At 42.0% G+C, this 21,473-nt stretch overlaps 1 protein-coding gene across 1 annotated transcript; it reads right to left on the bottom strand.

Moving 5' to 3' along the window:
- Positions 1-4,566: 4,566 nt before the first annotated feature.
- LOC148030871 (cytochrome P450 71AP13-like) lies at positions 4,567-6,781 on the bottom strand. Its single transcript, XM_087684398.1, has 2 exons — positions 5,668-6,781; positions 4,567-5,512 (listed from the first exon to the last, which is right to left on the bottom strand). Exons 1-2 carry the CDS (start codon positions 6,625-6,627, stop codon positions 4,880-4,882), a joined length of 1,593 nt encoding a protein of 530 aa, XP_087540524.1. The 5' UTR covers positions 6,628-6,781; the 3' UTR covers positions 4,567-4,879.
- Between the last annotated feature and the right edge of the window lie 14,692 nt (positions 6,782-21,473).

Below are 21,473 nucleotides of genomic sequence, written 5' to 3'. Positions count from 1 at the left end.
TTACTCTTTAGACATATGTCTTCTCTAGGAATTTTGCCCAAGCCTTCTTCAATCTCTCTTTCCTATATTGATAATGGTTGTGAATAGTTTACTTTAGATCTGTCCCTATTTATGCTTTCATGAATTTTTTATTTTCATGGTCTTGAAGGTTAATATAAACGAGTGCTTGAAATAATGGTTGTTCACACCTTGACACGATGACTTGTATTGTTTTTTTTACAATTCATTGTTACCATTTCAAGGATAATGACAATGAGGGGTAAGGGTTGCCCAACTCTTCATTGGAAGCCTTGTAATTTTGCAATTCATTGTTACCGTTTCAAGGATAATGACAATGAGGGATAAATGCTCAGGGAAGTTACTATATGTATATCCTCTACATCACACGCGTTCAAGGAGTATTTATAAAAATTCTTATCTATGAATTTTTTTCAAATAAAACATAACACTTTTCTATTCAATCTGTAAATAACCCCTTTATATTACACCTTTTGTATATAAAAAATATATAAAAAATAATATTTTAAAAATACCTTATTTTGAACCCATGTGATGCACACATATATTCATGAGTAACTTACCTGGGGATAAATATACGAACATGTGATGTCCTTATTGATTAAAGTAAATAATTATTGACAACTTGATATGAATGAATATTTCAAGTAATTGTTGTTGACATGTTGATACAAGTGGTAGTGTGTTTTTGCAATTTATTGTTACCGTTTCAAGGGTAATGACAATGAGAGGTAAAGGTTTCCCAATTCTTCATCAGAAGCCTAATTATTATTTCCCAAATTCACTACCCTTCATTTGACATACGTATTTGCAAACCTCCCTTAAAAGGTAGAACCCTCAAAAGGTCAAACGCCCTTTTGAAGGATGACATAAGCTTTAAGTTTTATGGATGTTACTACCTTGAAAAATCGAGAATATAATGTCATGTCAAAGCTACCATTTGAAAGAAATGTGAAAGAATGTAAGTTTGTGATATCTGTGTCGAGATGAAATTAGCTTGACAAGCATTCTGTTAACCAATTTGAAAGAGCATACATCTCAGTTGGCATAGATCCTACTATACCCATGCTATTTTTGGTGTTTCAAATAGGAAACATACATAACTTGAGAAGATTCCTTTTTGGAGCCATATATTACATATTGCTAGCTACTCCCTTCTAATCGGCAAAGAAATATTCCTCTAACTTCCAAGTTCTATCAAAAAAGGATGGAAGGTCAAGGCGCATGATGAGACCAAATGTATCTAGATCTCCATGCCATAAAAGCATTGTCGACAGCATGAGTTTGAATGTGGGACAGATTACACTAAAAGGATTATTGAAAACTTGATATGACTCTAGCCTGGGTGGTTTCTTGTGACTGCTGCCCTGGGGGGGCAAAAATTTCCTGGAAGAAGATACGAGCTGTCTCTAAATTCTCTTCCTTGGAAGCAGCAGTTGTACCATCTTTTTTAACCAGCATAGGGACCAGATCTTTCTTTTTTGGAAGCAGATCTTTCCTTGGAAGCAGCAGTGGTACCATCTTTTTTAACCAGCAGTGGTACCATCTCTAGGATAAGACCCAAAGTAGTCCCCCCATCATTGGCCAGAATTATGGACTCAGACTTTACAGAGTTCGAACTATCAGATACCATTGATAATTTAGCCAATGGCAAAAGCCCAGGGCTGGATGGTCTCCCAAACGAATTTTACAAGGAGTTTAAAGAAGTCCTCATCCGGCCATTGATACAGGTTTGGAAGGAATTTGTCAAACACGAGGCGTTACCAGCTAACATTAATCAGGGGGTGATTAAATTAATACATAAGAGGGATGAGAAAAATATACTATCTAATTAGAGACCTATCACTTGTCTTTCATCTACTTATAAGATCTTTGCAAAGACCTTAGCTAGGAGACTAGGTCCACATCTTGATGGGTGGCTTAGAAAAGAACAAAAAGGATTTATCAAAGGTAGGCATATTCTAGATGCCATCATTAGCCTTTGGGAGGGATTTGAATATGCTCAGAAAATGAAACAAGATTTTCTTTTCTTTAAAATTGATTTTGATAAGACTTACGACAGACTTGATCGGTGTTTTGTGTTGCAGTCCCTTCAAGATATGGGACTAGGAGGCAAGTTCATCAAATATGTTAGCACCCTCTTTGGTAATGCTAGTGCTAAAATAGCTATTAATGGTGAGTTGTCTACCTCCTTCCCTCTTTACAGATCAATTAGACAGGGCTGCCCGTTAGCCCCATTGCTCTTTGCAATTGCCTCAGATGCATTGGGCTGGCTTATGGAGGAAGAAGTTAAAGAAGGAAGACTCAAAGGCATAGTCCTTCCGGACAACAAACAAATGTTTTTGAATTTGTTTGCCGATGATACAAACGGATCAGTTAATAATGATCCATCCTCCATTGAATCCTTTTGGCGGTGCATTCAAGAATTCTGTGCAGCTTCAGGTTCAATAGTAAACCCGAATAAAACAGGAATCAAAACTCTTATTAAACCGCCCCCTTCTTGGCTTATGGATGCAGGATGCAAAGAGCTGGAGGAAGGGAAATTTTTCAGACTGTTGGGGATCCCTATGGGGTTCGGAGTTTCCCTGAAGCAGCGGTGGGACTGGGCCATGAACAAAGTCAAGAAGAAGATGGAATACTTGAAGGGATTGCAATGCTCCTTTGCTGGTAGAATGGTTGTGCTCAAGCACATTCTCATTCCTTCTACCATATACTTCCTATCATGCTGGAGTCCTTCCAAAAAAGGATTAAAGGATCTTGAAACTCTGTCCAGGAACTTTCTGTGGTCTGGTAATAGTGAACAGTTCAAGATCCCAAAAGTAGCTTGGGAAGACTGCATCCTGCCGAAAGACCAAGGTGGTCTAAGTCTTCCTAATATCAAGGAAATAGCAGACAGAATGGCTGCTAAATGGATCCCGCGAGCTTTCCAAATAGAGGATGAAAGTTGGGCTGCTTTGATTAAGAATAGCTGCAAGTCTTTCCATGTAGCACACCTCACTAGATGAAAAAACATAGACCCTATGACAATTGCCTTCAGTCAGATCAAGATCTTGATCAAGGGATGCTCTGACCTCATGAAGACAATTTGGAATGCGTGGTTTACATTTAAGGATCAGGTTGGCATCTCCCCCAATGCCCAATTCACTCTCACCTGGGCTGCTTCTGATTCCATCTGGTTCAGCATATTCCATGGTGTGATAGAAGCAGACCAAACTCAGATGGCCCTCAGGATGGCAAAGAAGGGCATTAATAAATGGGCTGATATTTGAAATTTCAATACCAGCAGCTGGAAGGACCTCAACATCTTGGAGGAGCAATTTCAGCTCAGTGCTGAAGAGATTACTCTCCTTTCCCAGAGAATCAACTGCTGGGGTCCGAATATATGTAAAGCCATCCAATTGAATCTGAAGTTCAACTACAGGGGAGTGTGCTGGCTAAATGAGAAACCACTTCTCCCAATGCTGAAGAAGGAAGCTGATTCTTCTAAATTATGTAAGAAACTCAACAAAAGATGGCATCTCAATTGGAACCAGAGTCAATGGACATATAGATTCAAAATGATTTGGATCTCTAGCATACAACCTAAGCACTCCTGTCTGTTGTGGCTCATTTTGATGAAAGCACTATGGACCAATGCAAGAGCTAGGAAAATTGGCATAGGATCAAGTCTCTGTCCTCGCTGTCAAAAAGAAGAGGAAACCATTCCTCACCTATTTCTGAACTGCCAAAGCAATACCCGAGCCTTGAATCTTCTACAAACAATCATTGCCCCTTTCCATCCCTCCTCGATAACTTGGAAAGAACTGATATTAGGAGAGATTTATGGTCTGCATCCTGTAATTTGGAATTGGCTTCGAAGTTTGTATTTATGGCACATCTGGATCTCTCGGAACAAGCTCGTGTTTGAACAGGTTCAGGAGGACCCAATGTATGGTTTTAAATTTGAATTTCTGATGCATGCTAAAGCAAAGAAAAAACAGCTAGCCAAGGATCGCAGCAAACATCAAACAACAAGGAAAAAGAAAGAGGACCCGTACGAAGGAATGGGAATAGAAATGAAGAAATTTTTCATCCATGAAGAGCGAAGATGGAAGATGGAAAAAAGGGAAGCCATGTTCCAAGCAATGTTTGAAAAGCCAACAACTAGCACACTCAACTCCATGGAAGCTCAAGCTAGAAAGTAGATGATGATGTAACACAGTTAATGCTCAGTATGTGTTTAGGCTGGACTCCTGTAATAGTCCAATTTTGTAATACCTTCCCCCTTTTTTTTACTTACTTTAATACAACTTCATGTTTCCAAAAAAAAAAAAAAAAAAAACTTGATATGAGTTAAACGTGTGAGTAATGTAGACAAAGAAATTGAGGTTTTAGTGCAGCTCTTTAAATTAAAATTTTCAAATTCGAGCATTGCAAGTTGACGAGGAAAGGTTAAGGGAAATGAGGAGGACCAAATTATCGTACATGGACTTTAAAGGCATTATTAACAATATGAGCTTCAAGAGATGTGACTGATCACCAAACGATTGTTGATAACTTGATAAACACGACTGTTTGAAGTAATAGTTGTTGACATATTCACAAGTTTTTATTTAAATAATGCGGTTTAGACTGACGTGTTCACACGAGTGGCGGCGAGTTTTTCGGACCGTTCTTGCAAGTTGCGGGGTTTCTTTTTTTTTGGTGTCTGGGAAAGAAACAAAGTGTTTGTACAATCGTGTCTGTACCGACACGTGATCTCCTTACAGCTGACGTCCAAGAGTGATATAATACGTCCCAGTGCCCACTCGAGAGTCGAGTGACGAGTCTACTGTGAGTGTGCTTATTGACGGTTGGTTGCAGACGTGGCTGGGCAGCCGGTTTATTGACGGTTATAGACGTGGCTGGGCAGTCGGGGCGTCGCGCTGACAACGAGGCGCTGGGCCTTGCCGACGGAGAGGCCGTACTTCTCCGTCATGTCGATGGTGGAGGCGCCGTTGGGCAGGTGGACGGACCAGTCGAAGGCATGCACCAGCATGCCGATGCTGGCCTGGACCGTGAGGAGGCCCAGGGTCCAGCCGGGGCAACCGCGGCGGCCGGCCCCGAAGGGGAGCAGCTCGAAGTGGTGGCCCCTCACGTCGATGTCGCTGCCGATGAAGCGCTCGGGGCGGAACTCGTGCGGCTTCTCCCACGACTTCTCCTCCCTGCCGATCGCCCAGATGTTGACCATCACCCGCGTCCTGGCCGGTATGTGGTAGCCCGCCACCTCGCACGCCTGCGTGGACTCGTGCGGGAACATGAGTGGCGCCGGCGGGTGCATCCTCAGGCCTTCCTTCACCACCGCCTGCAGGAACGGCAGCTCCGCCACGTCGACTTCCTCCAGCAGCCGCTCCTTCCCTATCACCGCGTCCAGCTCGGCTTGCAGCTTCTTGAGCTCCTGCGGGTTCCTGAGGAGCTCCGCCATGGCCCACTCGACGGTGATGGCCGAGGAGTCGGTTCCAGCGGCGAACATGTCCTGCGCAAACAATCATATAACAAAGAACGCGCCACCGCGGTGAAGTTCCATGTAAAATTTACTGAGTGTGTGTATTTCGCTACTAAACACGTTGTCATAGGCAATGCAGTGAAAACTAAAGGAGTTCAACGCTGCAGTTAAGGGAATATTCTCACGTATAAGATGGCTTTAATGTTGTCATCGGTTATGCTGGCGTCGGCCTTCTGCAGCGAAAGCAACAAGTCCAGAAGGTCGGCTTTCTTCGCTGGGGCCTGCTCGGCCTCCTCGTCCTCGCTTTCCTGCCATCTCGGGGCAGGGGCTGGTGCAGCTGCCGCCTGTGCTTTGTAGCGAGCCCGGCGGCCATCGACAATGCCTTGGAGGATCGCGTCGCTCTTCCTGGCGGACGCCTTCATCTCGCGGATGAGAAAGAAGTCCATCCAGTGGAGGTAGGGCAAGAAGTCCCCGTAGCAGCGCTTGCCCACGAGGCGGGAGATCTCGGCGATGATGTCGGTGAAGTTGGCGGCCGAGACGGCGGTCTCCATCTCGGCGAAGCGGCGCCCCACAGCCATTCGGCAGATGACGCTGCTACTCAGCAGCATGAGCTGGCGGCGGAGCTCGAAGGAGCGGTCGTTGGTGGCCTCTTCCCACACGCGCCGCGCCAGCCGCGCCCTCTCCTCCCCTCGAATCGTCTTGAAGTCGGTGGTGCGCTTTGCGCCGAATAGCTCCATGACGCAGAGCTGGCGCATCTGCTTCCAGTAGGCGCTCTGCGGCGCGCACAGCACGTCGGAGCAGTCGTAAAAGGAGTAGACGCCCAATGACAGCCGCGGCCGCGAAGAGAACGCGTGGCCCTGCGTCTGCAGCACCTCCTTCGCCAGCTCCGCCGACGACACCACGACTGTCGGCACGTTCCCCAGCTGCAGGTACATGAAGGGACCGTAGCGCTTCGACAGCTTGTACAGCGGCTGGTGTGGCAGGTTGCTCAGCAGGTGCAGATGGCCGAGCAGCGGCAGCGCCGGCGGCGACGGAGGCCGCCGCGCCGCCGCTCGCTGCTTTGCCTTCTTCACGACAAACCACGCCGAGAGCGCAAAGCACACGCCCAAGCTGACCACTAGCAGCGCTCCGTCGTAATCAGCCATGACCACCACTCACCCGCCGTGACCGGGTCCTGGAGTGTATACCTAGTGCAGGACTACTCAAAAGTTGAGCGTGTATAACAGCCGGACTGATGATCTCTTTGCCAGTCGCAACTCGCGACTAATTTTGTGGATCCGCTCTCTCTTCTTGTGACTCTACATTGCGAGTCAAACTATCTCGCGAACGTTTTTGTAGTTGGAATGGGAAAGACGTGTCACGTGTGTGATGACGCCGTTGGCCATCAGACACTCCAATTTCAGCATGCTTTCCTGATGAAACATGCTGTCACTAGTTAACAAAGTCGTCGAAATCAGCTGGTCCGGACTGCGATCTTTCTTCTAGAAAGATGCCTTTCTACGAAGTACTTAGTAGCGCCCCTTCACGCGCGCTTTAGATGCATGCAAATTTTTGAAGCTCGATTAAGGCATCTAATATTTACAAGGCCCCTGGCAACCTTGGACATTGGGTGGTACCAAACTCTTAGACTAGTCACGTCACTACAAGGGCAAGGAGCACGAGAGAGTGGTAATAGTGTAACAACCTACGGCAGATCGAACTTTTATAAATGTGTGTGCATGCGTGCCTGTGTGCCTTGTACTTACAAAATACTTTTTTCACAAATCAGTAAAAATAATGGCAAGTTTCCAAAGTTTCATGTTCAAAATTTACATAAAATGCCAGTTTTAGAGCTAAAATACTCTAAAAAATTGGTCACTATTTTCAGAGGCATAACAAAATTTCAATTGGTCTTTTAGAATTCAAGTCGATACAAATGCAGCAAAGGTCGTTTTTGGTTAGCATTGCTGCACACAAATGTGTGTGTGTTATAAACTAACCCCCATGGTTCTTTAGCTCAACTTAGACGCTCTCTTGTGATTCTCTTATCTCTTGTCCAGTGTTACTTAAATGATCACTTACTTGTCTAGGAAAAAAGTCTCAATCAATTACCACGTGGACAAACAAAGGTACAAACCAACTCAAACATCTCACCACACATTCATAAATAACGAATATTTCGGCATAAAGATTGGCATACATCCTATAGGTTCACAGGTGAATTCCAATCACTAATAGTCATCCTCTAAGGTTTCAATTTGTAGACATGGAGTCGCATGACAATGAAAAACTACGAGATAATATAGAAAAAATTCAATAGTAAATATGAAAAGTAATGGGTGTGATCATATAATCATAGAACTTGTACAAATGTAGATAGGCCTATTGATATCTTTTATTGATCATGATCTAGTAGACCTAGTGTATAAGGTTGAGTCTACCTTACAAGCTACTCAACTAAGAAAGTGATGCCAATAACACCACAAGGAAACTTCAAAGGAGTTGGCATGTCCTCATTGAGACAAACACCCTCTCTTTCAAGGGCATGATAGGTCACTTGTATTCATAGTCTTCATGAGCAAATACATAACTATCCATTGACTTACACAAAGTAACAACAACATTCTCAAGAGCACAAACAATGAAATTTAAAATCAATTACAAAAAGAAACTTGGACTTAGACTCATAGGACAATACCCAAAAGGGAGTCTCAATAAATCCACTCTTGAAACTTTAAGAAACACATACTTTTCCTCCTATCCACAATCTCCCCCATGTGTAGGGTCATAGAATCTTGAAAATTTATCAATCGTAGCCTAGCAAACCTTGCTTCCTTCCCTTATATGAGCTCCATGTGCTTGATGTTGAGTGGGCTCGTGTACTCAAACTATAGGTATGACATTGTTGTTGCTTCTCTTCTTCACCTTGTCACCTTATTCCTTGTGTAAAAGACCCTTCCATCTCTTTAAAATTCCTCTTTCCATCCATGAATTAGAGTCTTCTATTAATGTTTACTCCCCCCTCTTACACCTCCCATCATCTCAACCTCTAACTCTTCTATCTCCTCTATCTCCTCCTCTAAAATCACCCTCTCTCTCTCTCTCTCTCAACATTAAGTTCATCTTCCCCCTTCTTCTCCTATATGGAGTGTCCCCTATGGCCTTATATGGGCCTATTAGGCATCTCCTCCACCTCATAGCGAGCACATAGTTGCCATGATATACCAGGTGTGCTACACAATATTTTTTAATCATCCCTCCTCCATAATGATCACAAATAGCCTTATGAGATGCACCAAATGCTCTTAAACAATTGCTTGCCTCGTTCACGTCCTCTCCCCTTCATGATCATGATATTGTCGTCCAATTTCATTAAGTTTTGACAGATGAGATTCATGGCATGTATCCATAATTAAAGTAGTAAGTATTTAATGAAATACCTTTTGTATAAGGCATGTTCCTATGGAAAGGGATGATTTTCCTCCTTCCCTTGTATATTGACATAAAATCCATTTCTAGTTGTTGGTAGTAGAACATGCACATCAAGATGCCAAAAACCTCATTCCATCTTGAACTTGAAACATTTACCAATGAAGTTTCTCATAATGACTATTTCCCAACAATCTTTTAGTGCTCTCTTCTCAATCTTGCATTTTTTTGTAAGCATAAAAACTAATGAAAATGTCCCTTCATGACTAGGTAAATGAGTTCCTTCTAGACCTTCTTAGTCATGTTTTTTTCTTTGAAAAATCCTCACAATGCTAGGTCATTAATATTCTATGGGAAACTCTCATGTGAATGACTTATCATAATAATGTACTATCAGTAAATAAGAAACTTACCAGCCTAAACTATTAGGGTTTCTTGTGCCTCTTTCAAGTCCCAAGTAACTCTAAAGATTTCTTGTGCCTCTATCAAATCCCAGCTTATAACTCTTGAAGAGGGTCCCCTAGTTTCTATGTCTTTTGGGAGCAATGTTCTTATGAATACTCCTAGTCAAGCATCAAACCCAATCTAGGGAATGGTGTATGGAGCAATGTTTCTTATTCATGTGCATGTGACTTGAGTACAATTTCTTTAATTATCATTGTTAATGGGAGTGATGATACTCCTCATGAGGATAATGATATTGATTGAGTGGGGAAGTCACTCTTTTTCTCTCTCAACCTATGCTTATCCTCCTCCTCCTCCTCCTCCTCCTCCTCCTCCTCCTCCTCCTCCTCCTCCTCCTCCTTCTTCTTAGGGGAACAATCTTGTGGTCCGTTTTTGACACACACCAAAAGTAATGATAGTCATTGTTATGTGTTTTGTAACTTTTTCTAATAAGCAAAATTTACCCAACTATTGCTGGTCATTTTAGATTTGGCATCATTTTTGATTCTAACACCATCGAGAGTTGTGCCATGGCGTGCGTGATGATGAGGGCTAGCCTCCTTGCTTCTTTTTGCCTAGCTCTCCTAGAAGACATGCACGATAGCCAGTTCATCAGATGTAATCATCCCTTCCTCTCCACCACTTCACTCCACGTTCACATGAATATTAAAGGATACATGTAGAGTTGGCAATTTTTTAGCAAATCCATCCGACCCCCTTCTCCACCTAATTCAGACGATGAGAATTAGGCACTGGCTATCATCCTACTAGTGTAATACTTATACAAAAAAAAAAGATATAAGAAAGAGAAGAAGAAGAAGAAGAAGAAGAAGAAGAAATAGAAGAAAAAGAGAAGCATGAAAGAAAAAGCAAGAGGAACATTACTCAAGGACATGAAAAAAAAAAAACGACTCACTTGAAGAAGCACTTAGCACCACATAAAACACGATCACTGCACCTAGGGGTCCTCAAGTTAGGCATGCCCGGTGGCTTCGGTCGACTGGCTCCGCTCCTAACCCCCTAGCCCTTTTGATCCCCCACTTCACGATTAGGGCCCATCAAGGGCAGGACATACCTAGGGAGGTAACAATCAACTATGGTTAGACCTGTCACCCTAAGCTACTTGCACCGCACCTCCCTTTGCATGAATGGGGTCCTCAAGTGTGGGACATCACCTAGGCTTGCTTATGGTTAGATCCACCTCCCCATTCCACTAGCACAAGCATGATGCACCAGACAATAAGGTAGACACTTCCCTTAGGTAGTGCACCACATCTTCTCCTTTCAGGCATTACAAAAGGCGACAAACCACCAACTTCGGAGGTCCCCATCATCCACTTGGCATCCAATGGGCTTCTCTGACAGACATCATTACCAAGCCTCCACAAGCACCCGAGTCTACATGTGGCCCTACCCTCACCCGAATAATTTGTCAAGTGCCTACCATTCCCCAACAACATCCAGAAGTGCCATGGGATTGGCACCGGTATCAGAGGGGGGTAGTGTTAACCCAAGTCGAGATGGCGGAGAAAGATGGCAGAAAAATGAATGAAAAAGCGGAAAAAAGATGAAAAAAGAGCAAAGATATGCAAGCGGCCTCTAAAGCTAAGCTCAGGAAAAAAGCGCAATTTTAAATGAAAGGCGCCTCAAAAAGCGTCTAAAAACTCTTGTAAAAGAGCGCCAGGCTCCCTCCTGTGCCAATTGTAAAATATTAGACAGGTGTAAGCTAGAGGCATAAGGCTAGAAGAGGGAAATAGAGAAAGGACCTTGCCACAATGGCTCGTCATATAAAAAAGAGATGGGTGCCCATGGAAACTTAGGATTTTGTATAGAAAGTTCAAAAAGTAAATGAGAGCTCATTCTTTTGGTGTGTGGCTAACAAGAGTTCTCTTCTTTTCTCCTTGCTTGTGTGTGCTCTTGAGAGAGGGAGTGTGAGAGTGTGAGGGAGTGAGTGTGTGGGAGTGAGGGATCAAGAGGGTGAAGCTCTTCACCATCTCCTCTTCTCTTCTCTTCTTCTCTCTATTCTCACACGCGCGGCTATGTTGGATGGAGCTTAGAGATGGAGGAGGCTTGAGGATGCTTGAGCTAGCATCTAGGATCATGGAGCTACCGGAGTGCGTAAGAGAAGAGGCAACTCATTTCGACATCAAGGTAAGCTCACTACACTCGTAGGATTGACGGCGCGTCGGCTAGGTGAGAGATAGCCATTAGAGCTCACTTGAAACACTTGAAACAATAGGCGGTCCATGGGTCTTGGCGGTTGAGTGTGAGCTCCCCCTACATTGATGCAATTGAACTAGGTGAGAGATATGCAAGAAAGTACCATAGAATGAACATTTTCGGCAAGGTGTTGGACAGCCTCGCATTCCTTCACAATTAGCCCCACACGAAGGTGGTTTTTTCAAGGCACTTCTATGTCCAATAACAATCCCAAAGTACCCACTTACCCTACCTTCCATGCTAAAAGAAAAATGGGCACATTTGGGATAACATTGGGCTCTAATGTTGAGAATAAGTATGCTGAAAATAAATAGTCCACTGCATCACCTTCCCATGGATCTAGTAGCCAATGGTTCATTTCCCCAGATGTTGTGAAGGAACGAAAAGAAAAGGGCCTAGGCTTTAAGTGTGGAGATACGTACACTGCGGATTGTGCTTCCAAATGCCTATACAAGATAGCCAAGGTCAAAGTTCATAGCATGTATAGGCGGTGATCCATCACGGATACTTGATTTGACATCCCACCCACCTACCACTTCCCTTTGATCGATCTCTTTGGATGCTTGGATGGGTTCTCGAAGCCCTAGCACCCTTCACATTCAAGGTATTATCAATGGAAAGCATGTCTTCATCCTTGTGGATAGTGGTAGCACTCACAGTTTTGTCAATAAATTAGCCATTTATTGGTTGAAATGTGCCCCTATGGCACTACAACACCCCTTGAAGGTCCAAATAGCAAATGGAGAAGAAGAAATCATCACATACGTATGTCTTGCGATTCCCTTATGCTTGATTGAAAGTTATGTGGCACTAGTTGATCTGATTGACCTAGATATGGGCCCCATTGATGTTGTCTTGGCCTGTGATTGGCTGAAATAATTGGAAAAATTTGCTATGGACTTCTCTAAGCTCTACATGGAGTTTATGATGCATGGACAACCTATCCACCTATAGGGAGTTCAAGATCACGCTTATTTTCAGCTCATTACAACAAAACAACTCAAAAGGGAGTTTAAGAAATGCTCATAGATCTTGTCTTGCAATTGAACAAGGACAATCCCAATCAGCTCTAATATTACCACTCAAAAATATTGTTGAACTTGACTCCCCACACGCCGTGTAAAACGTGTGCAAGGTTATCTCCCACCTCGTAGTTATCGACAGCTTAATCTGTACGCCGCACGCGCAAAAATGAGGCCTCCGCATTGAGCAATTGAGGCCATGGGTTCAAGACCGCATAGCCACGAAAGAACACCCCTTTTGATGGGGCAATTGGAATAATGATGAAATTTAAGTCAAATTTTTTTATAATTATCCCTTCCCCAGCTGATGCATGGCTGGAGGAGAGGGAGTGTGGGGAGGAATGGCCTAGGCAGAGTGGTGTGGGTTGCATGAGGGGGGGAGCCATGCATAATCCACGTGGTGGAGCTTCCCTTCCCCCCCCTAAGGCTATATGAACCCCCATGAGGACAAAGGGAAGGGACTGTGTCCTGGAGGAACGAAGGGAGGATCAGAAACGAACAGAGAGAGGGAGAGGCTTCCTTGACCGCCACCATGTCCAAATCCACTGCCCTGCTGCGCTACAGGCCGCCCTGCTACGCCGACGGCTGCTGTACTCTCGCCGCCAAGACGCCAGCAAACCCCCCTTCATCGTCAACTTCCACAAATCATTGGCCTCCACGTTTTTTTTGGTTGAATCAAAAGATTCTTAGAAGCTTCTTTAAGGGGCTTTTATAAGCCCCATTCCCCACAACCATTTCCATAAGCCCCATTCCCACAAGCCTTCCTGAGTTGCTTTCAAATCTGCGTTGCGGTGAAGGAATTTCTTGCATACAAGGGAGAAGGTAGATCTTGAGGCTGTTCGGAGAATGCGTAGAAGCAAGAGCAATTCACGGAGTCAAGTCATCAACAATGGCTCCCAAGAATATGCAAGGCACACCCACGGGAGGTTCCTCCCCAAGCATACACGTGGACATTTCCGCGGATCCACAAGCCTAGGTTTTTTGTATTTAATCCCACGTGTAAGAAATGCTTTGAATATGCTTAATTCCATAGGGAGAATGCAATTTACGCTTATCATTAATTCATGTGATAGTGATAAAAGTACATTTGATAAATTATCTCTTTGAACGATAGATAAGGATTGGTGCATATCATGCAATTGGATCGTTTGCATCTCCAAAGTTATGAATGTAAATCTTACTCACCCTATGAACTTAGTCACAAATTGCCTTGTCGTGCATTTTCAAAGTGGAAGTCTAAAATGCATATTGCCTAGGGTTAAAGAGTAAATTGTTAAGTGCATTGGCCGTGAAGGAAAAGAGTATCTTGCATTTAGTCAATAACTTTCTTTTTATGACTCGCATGGAAAGAATTGTTAACGTCTGTTGCACGGCATGAAAATGAAACAACGGACATTGCAAGTTGCATGCAAAGATGCCTGGAAATGGATTAAGTCAACACTAGCCTTAGTTTTGCATGAACTTCATTTATGATGTCATATCTAAGGGCCGCATGTTACATATTCTTAAATTTCATTTCATTGAGTTGCATTTGGAAAAGATTGCATGGTTTATCAAAGCATGAAATTCTAAAGCTTAGACAAAAGGGTTGTAGGCATGAGTCTTTGATGTAAACCCTAGTAGGTTTCATACAAGTTATCATTCGTCGTGACTTTAGTAAGAAAAGTAAAGGGTTATTGCATACCATATAGAACATAGATGTAACAAATCGTACACTTGCATGAAATGTGGTATCCAGCATCTGTTTACACCTTAGAACAAGGTTAGCATCTCTAGGAAAGAATCGCCTTTGTCGCAAGAGAAGTAGGTCAATTTATCTAAATCACCTAAACTGCAAGGGATTCATATAGGCATAACTGGTAGATATGATAAATATCTCAAGAACTAGTAGCATAGTATCGTACTTGGATGCCAAGTCGAAGCCCTCAAACCCAAAGGTCCTACCCACATTCACGTAATGTTTGGGCCAATTAGATGCTCATGCAAACAATGATCTAGGGTTCTACCCTAAGGATCGACCGACCTAATGTTAAAACTCGGATGGAGTTTGGAAACCCTAGGTCCGAACGTTGTCGGCCTAGTATAACTAGGTCCGAACATTGTCGGCCTAGTACAACTAGGGGTGGATGCTCATGCAAACAATGATCTAGGGTTCTATCCTAAGGATCGACCGACCTAATGTTAAAACTCGGATGGAGTTTGGAAACCCTAGGTCTGAACGTTGTCGGCCTAGTACAACTAGGTCCGAACGTTGTCGGCCTAGTACAAGTAGGGGTGGGTTGCGTAAGAAGACACCCTAAACCCGCATCTTGTCTAAACAAAATTTCTTGACCAGGAAACACCATTCAATGGGTGAAATGATCCCATGAGATAGATGCGACACTTTTGCAACAAGTTGCAACGTCGCATGGCCTTGTGGTTTAATCACAAGATAGATTTGCCATTCTTTGGAATGAGGTTGGCAGGTTCTAGTGCAAGTATAACTTACAAGAGGATGAGTAGTCATCCTATTACATCACCTTCTTGGGTAATGTGCGAAGAAAGGGAAGTTATGTATTGCTTGGTAAGCAAAGGATCAATCAAGTTAGAGTGACATGGTCGCTAGGATTTACTGTTAGTTTATGAAACCTAAGGTGTTGGTTAAGAGGCTATGGCCCTAACCCAAGGACAAAGGGTAAACAAACAAACCCTTGGGGGATCTTGCCAAATCGCAATTGATCCCGGATTGAATGCTGATCATTTCAAAGGACACGAACATCAAGGGAGCTGACCTAGAGTCTAAGTTATAATAATCCCGATTTACGCTGTTTTAGGGGAATGGAACTATGCCTTATGGCAGAGAGATCGAGCCTTGCATCCCTCTCATTTCCCATTCTCCTTAAACCAAGTGCAGCATGAATCCGCTTTGGACCTGGCATTTTTGCATAAAGTAGTTCGCTCGGGTTCGAGGCTAGTTGCCGTTTAGGAAATGACCATGAGGAAAAACCCTGATTCAGGTCGGCCCTAAGTGGGAACGGCTAGAATACTTCCGCTACATGGCAGACGCGAAAAGTCCTAGATCGCAAACCCCGTGACATTCCATGGGAGTGCCGGGTGGAGCTTTCTAGACATCTCTTCCGATGGACTGCTAAGACGTGTCCTGAGGGTAACAGGTGGACATGTTACAGATATCAGTTACATTCATGTAGAAGAAAGTATGCTAATTGCTATCTATATCCATAAACCTATACTGTGGAAATGGAAGATCTAGAAAACCATGGATACGGTAATCTCAATACTTGCGACATCCTTGGATTATAATCTTTTCGGCTAGGATTACCTTTAGTACCTTTTCATAGACATAATGGTCTAGACATATGTGCTGACCACTCGTAACCATAAGTGGATTCCTTTTGGAGACAGACAAAAGATAAAGGTCTCAACTACTTTTAAATTTTCCATCTATTCAAGGTGTTTCAGATTAGTTTGCATATTGAAGAATTGATCAGCCTCGATGTAACAATAACGCTCATCCCAGAACCATCTTCTTTCGTGATTCACAAGGGATGGATCATATAGGCGATTGAGTATCCTCATCATTTCTCGTCTCCACTCGTCATCCATGGAGTTCAACGTAAATGTATACATTGCTAAAAAAACAAGGAACTGGTTCCAGGCTTCATTATTATGCTAAAGTTTATCCCTTAACAGTTAGCAGGCTCATTATTCCTTAGATCAATTGGTCTTAAAAACCATAAATACTCGTAATTTCAATTATGCTTTGATACCACGTGTCACTTGCCTACCTAACAATTCCATGGCAGCATGTTTTAGTGGTCCATTGGGGAACTATCCTAGACAGCTTCACCTGGCACTTGCGAGAATGCACAAGGTCTATCGTCTAGGTTTCCCAGAGTCCACCCCATAACAGAAGATATCGACCGTCCCCAACTTGTAAGCTGGGGGTCCTAATTTGACAACTGAGGTCTTGATACATTAGCTAGCTCCATCGGAGGTGTCCCATAGGGGCTTCTCGTCCAACTGGAGCAATCGTAGTTACCCTTGGTTCATAGAGTGCAACACTTTTTTCCAGCAACTAGTTAGGATTCAAGAAACCTTAACGGATTTTTGGCATAGCCGCCATGCATTTTTCCTAAGATAATTTCTCATTAAGGTCTAAGACCTGTCCCTATATAAGTCAATGCTCAGCTCTACCTAATTTTTCCTAATTAATGTTTCGTTCAATCTCTTGAGAGAAGCTGTAAACTTACTAAGGCCACCCATTCGTAGGACGGATCTGTCAGGGATCTTGTCCACCTACTTCCCACAAATAGTTTTCTTTAGTTTTCTAGTTACCTAGCACATTAAGTTATGACATATGAAAGTAGCTTCAATAATTAACTTGTTATCATAGGTCCCTTCGCGTAATTTTACGACACAACACAAAGATAGAGAAAATAGTATTTTGGCAAAATATATTTTGTAATATTATTTACAATGCTTTTCCCCTTCTGGTTATGCAAAATACAAATCTCATATGAATCAGTATGCTAGACCCCCCTGGCACTCTCGCCTCCTTCTGCCTAATGGATTCCTATCGAGAGACCTCTCACTGTTGAGACCAGTCCAAAGCTCCTTGCGGCAGTACAAAACAATCCCCCTTGGAGCATGGCTCCACGTTTAGCCATGGGAGAGGCATAACACAATCTTTCCTCTTATTATCCCGATTATATATTTACAATCATATCTAACTACTGCAAGCACAATCAATCTTTCCTGTGCAACCATTAATGCATGAACAAATAAAAAAGAAACAATAGCAAGTGCTTTTAGCATAGGAAGTAACCCCACCCAAATCTAGGGTTTCTCTTTTAAGGTCCCACCTTATTCTTAGGATTTCCCTTCCAACTTGTAACTTTTTTTCGAGATTCGCAAGTTATTTTGAGAATCTAAAGTCTATTTTATCCTAATGACAAATTTGGTAGTTCCACCTTAAAAGATAATATGGGCTTTTATACTTATGGCAGGCAATTCATGCGCTACCTTGCCCTAACCTGCAGTTAGCAAGATTTCAAATGCTTTTCCAAGTCTGTTTAGACTTTAGAATTTGTATCGAAAAATTCTTATCAATGTCCAACAAGTTTTATAGACTTTCGATATTTATTTAATTTTCTGATATTGATAGTTTCACGGTTGTTGAGTATTTCATAGTTGTTTATACTTCAATATTTTTTCTATTTTAGGTTAGGTTTTCTCATTGATTCATACATGGGTCAACTCATGATATTGATGCTCTTGCTAATATAATTACATTACGTGAGTTTTTAGCAAGAAAATAATTTTTATTTTTTTCTACTCATATTCTATGGTTTAATCGATGATGCCCAACCATTTGTTGAACTTCAATGCAATCTAGAAAGAACAATTTTTATTTAGCTATGTCCAAAGTGCAATGATGATTATTTTTCTGAAAACTTTATTCAAGGCAATGAAGCAATCAGAAGTGTAATTTTTCTTTCATCTTTCAGACATTGAATTGTATTACTATGCACCTAATTTATGTACATCTAGTATATATTTTCCTATATAATTTTCTGTTGATTTAATGTATTGATTATTTCATGAAATTATATAAATAATTTTCTATAAATTAAAAACTCATATGCGTCTCTTTATCATTAGCAAAATGAAATAGAGATAGTCATTTTCAAGAAAAAATTATAAAATATTCAATTTCCTAACACCGTCTATTTTTTTCTGTTATTATGATCACGTGTCATTAATGAAATAATAATAAATATCACAAAATAAATCATAACTATGATATTTTCTTAATGTTAGGCATATAATCCTTTTTCAAGTGAAAGAGTCTTTTCATAGAATAGTTAATTATTATATTACTTATGCTATTTTCCTAGACGACAATTCATATGCATTTTCTTTAGAATGTGCTTGTAATCGTTTAAAGCTAAATATAGCAATAAGCTTATAAAACATTGTTTTTTTCCAAACTGACGAGATGTTACCTCTCTCCGGTTTGTTGTAACGGGGGTTTTGCCAATTCCTACCGTGCCATTTTTTCCATTGGTTGTGTGTCTTGGTTCTCTTGCTTCGAATGGGCTTCTTGAATTTTGCAACTTCATGGAGCCATGGATGTCAGGCGAAATTGATGTGGTAGTTCAGGGAGAGTTGGTGGTCATCTTGAAAAATTTTGCCAGCGTCTTGCTTAATAGTCTCACTGTATGGGAGGAAGGTGTAATAGCGGGTAGAGAAAATGGAAATGAGGTAGAAGAGGGGTATTTTCCTCCTTCAAGCTCAAAGCTACAATGGAAAAGAGAACTAGAGAAAAATTTCCATCATTAGGAGGTCTTCCTTCTTGCTTTCTTTGTGAAGGAGAGGGGGTATATTTCTAGCCATGAGGTACAGCATGCAGTCGACACATTCTTTTGGCTACTTGTCAAGAGCCAAGTGAGCTTGATTAAAAATGCATTTTGATTGCCTACTTGTTGGATGGTGGCATGGGGATGATTTTTAAATGCTTTCTCTCCCTCCAGGCATTAAAAACATCATGATTTTTTGCCTATTTTTTCAAAAACGTCTTTGTTTCTTCAAAATGACTTCATTTGGTGGTTTTTGGCCAAGTTACCTCATGACTTATCTCGTTTATAAAGTCATGCCATACTCTTTGATACTTAACTTACTCAATATCAATGCTCATTCTTGCACGCTTTTTGCCTACTGATTAAGGCTTTTGTGATTTGTCTTACGGTTACAAATCAATGCGATCTTTGACGCATTAAATGGAATCCAAAATGCGAAATCAATAATAATGCAAGAAAAGTTATGGTCAAGCTGTCTTGATATTATTTACGAGGCATCTTTGCTTCTTGTTGGCTAGAAACATTGAGGCGTCTTCTCGTTTCAGATTGCAAAATTGATTTAATGCAAGAATCGATATTAAAAAATTTATGTGCGGTCACTTATGTGATAGCTTGACAAGTAAATTTTAAAACGTCTCAAGCCCGAATTCGTTTCTTATGAAGTGTTATGGCATGAATATTACAGTGCCACGCTCCCTCTTGTGTAATTTGTAAATGCGAATGGATATGGGTGAATGCACAATGCAAATAGGAAGGGAATAGGAAAAGAGAACCTAGGTTACAATGTCTAGGCATGTAAAAAAGGGATGGGTGCCCAAAGGGGATTAGGATATATATAAAATGAAAAAAAGTGAATGAAGAAGCTTATTCTTGTGTGTGGTCAAAACTAGCTCTCTTGTTCTCTTCTTCTTCTTGTTCTTGCTTGCTCGAGCTTTTTCTTGAGAGAAGAACTAGAAGGGAGTGAGGGAGTGAGTGTGTGAGAGTGAGGTGCCGTGGCGAAGAAGCTCTCCATCTTCTCCTCTCTTCTTCTTCTTCTTCTTCTCTTCTCTTCTTTTCTATTCTCTTGTCTCATGTGCAGGAATGGAGCATGTAGGTTGGAGCTTGAGGATCAAGCTTGCTTGAGCTTGCACCTTGGATCGTGGAGCTAGGAGAGAGCTTGGGGGAGGAGACAACTCAATTGAGCATGAAGGTAAGCTTACTACACTCGTAGGTGTGAGAGCATATATGGCTATGTGAGAGGTATAGCCATTGCACTTGGCTTGAAGTCCTTGAAATAATAAGTGGTTCATGGGTCTTGGTGGTCAACAAAGAAGCTCCCACATTTTGGTTCCATTGTCGGAACCAATGAATTCAAGCTTTGAGTGCTTGTGCCCTTCAAATTGAGCATTGAAGTAGGACTTTCCTCAAACCGGTGCTTGAGATAGGTAGGAAGCAAGGGAGTTGAAGAGGTATTTGATATCCTTTGCAAGTAAGTTTTTCTAGTTTTTTGGATTTAGGTACGTAGACTGGATTAGTGTACTATAAACAGGATAGAATAGGAAGAAAAAGGGGCTTCAATGCATTGAGAGAGGAAAGATCGAAGAAGCGGAGTGGGACACTAAATAATAAGGGTTTAAGAGGCAAAGAGAGAAAAGGGGAGCTCATTTTTGTATTCAGAGTTAAGAGAGAGAGGGAGCTAGACAAGTTGTTTGCAAGGCAATACTCAAGCAAGGAGTGCTTCGATTCGTGCGACCAAATACATTTGTAGACTATCGGTGAGTTGGTTTGATAGAGCTAACTTCTTGTGGTTTGATCCTAGAGCTTGGCAGGAACTAGGACAAGGCATTAGGAGCATCGCGATGTATTTTTGATAGGTCTGTGTTAGTTTTTGCCACTGCGTTTAGACCATTCGATTCCTAGAATTAGACCGTTCGACTACCTCAAAGTCATCCCATTTTCAAAATTGGACACAATCAGATCGTTCAATTTGACAAACCCTAACCATTTTTGAATCAGATGGTCCCAAAAGTCAAACAATTTGACCATTCGATTTGGACGAATCGGACTAGGACAACCCAGAATCGGATGTTCAATTTTAGGAATCGGACAAAAAACTTGCCAATTGAATGGGAAAATTGAACATCAAATTATGACAAACTCTAATCTCACTAGACCCTATAGAGGCCAAGCCCTAGCTATAGGACACCTCCGTAGTTCCCTAGGTGAGTGAAAGGGAAAATAGAGCTGATTAGCTTGAGAGTTGAGGCTCAACAGTCCAAGAGTGATTGCAGTCATCACTTACCATATCCCGATAGAGATCCATACGTTTTATATGAATATGTCCACTACTCTGAAAAAGGCCCATGAAGAAATCTTGAGTGTGTAAAAAATTTAAGAAGTTTCTTTGCATTGGGTACATCATTGAGCCCTTGGGAATAGCACGAGTACGTGATGATTGGTTTGAATATGCTAAAAAGCATTGTCTAAGGGTAGTAGCATATGTTGATGGAATATTAGTGGATCATGCTATTGTAGATACAAGATCCTTTGTCAACATTA

This window comes from Lygodium microphyllum, chromosome 9 (assembly GCF_053477565.2).
Source record: "Lygodium microphyllum isolate KBCC chromosome 9, Lygodium_microphyllum_v1.1.10, whole genome shotgun sequence".
Taxonomy (NCBI): Eukaryota; Viridiplantae; Streptophyta; class Polypodiopsida; order Schizaeales; family Lygodiaceae; genus Lygodium; species Lygodium microphyllum.
The sequence above is the reverse complement of the archived record's forward strand: the minus strand, read 5'-3'. Positions and strand labels throughout refer to the sequence as shown.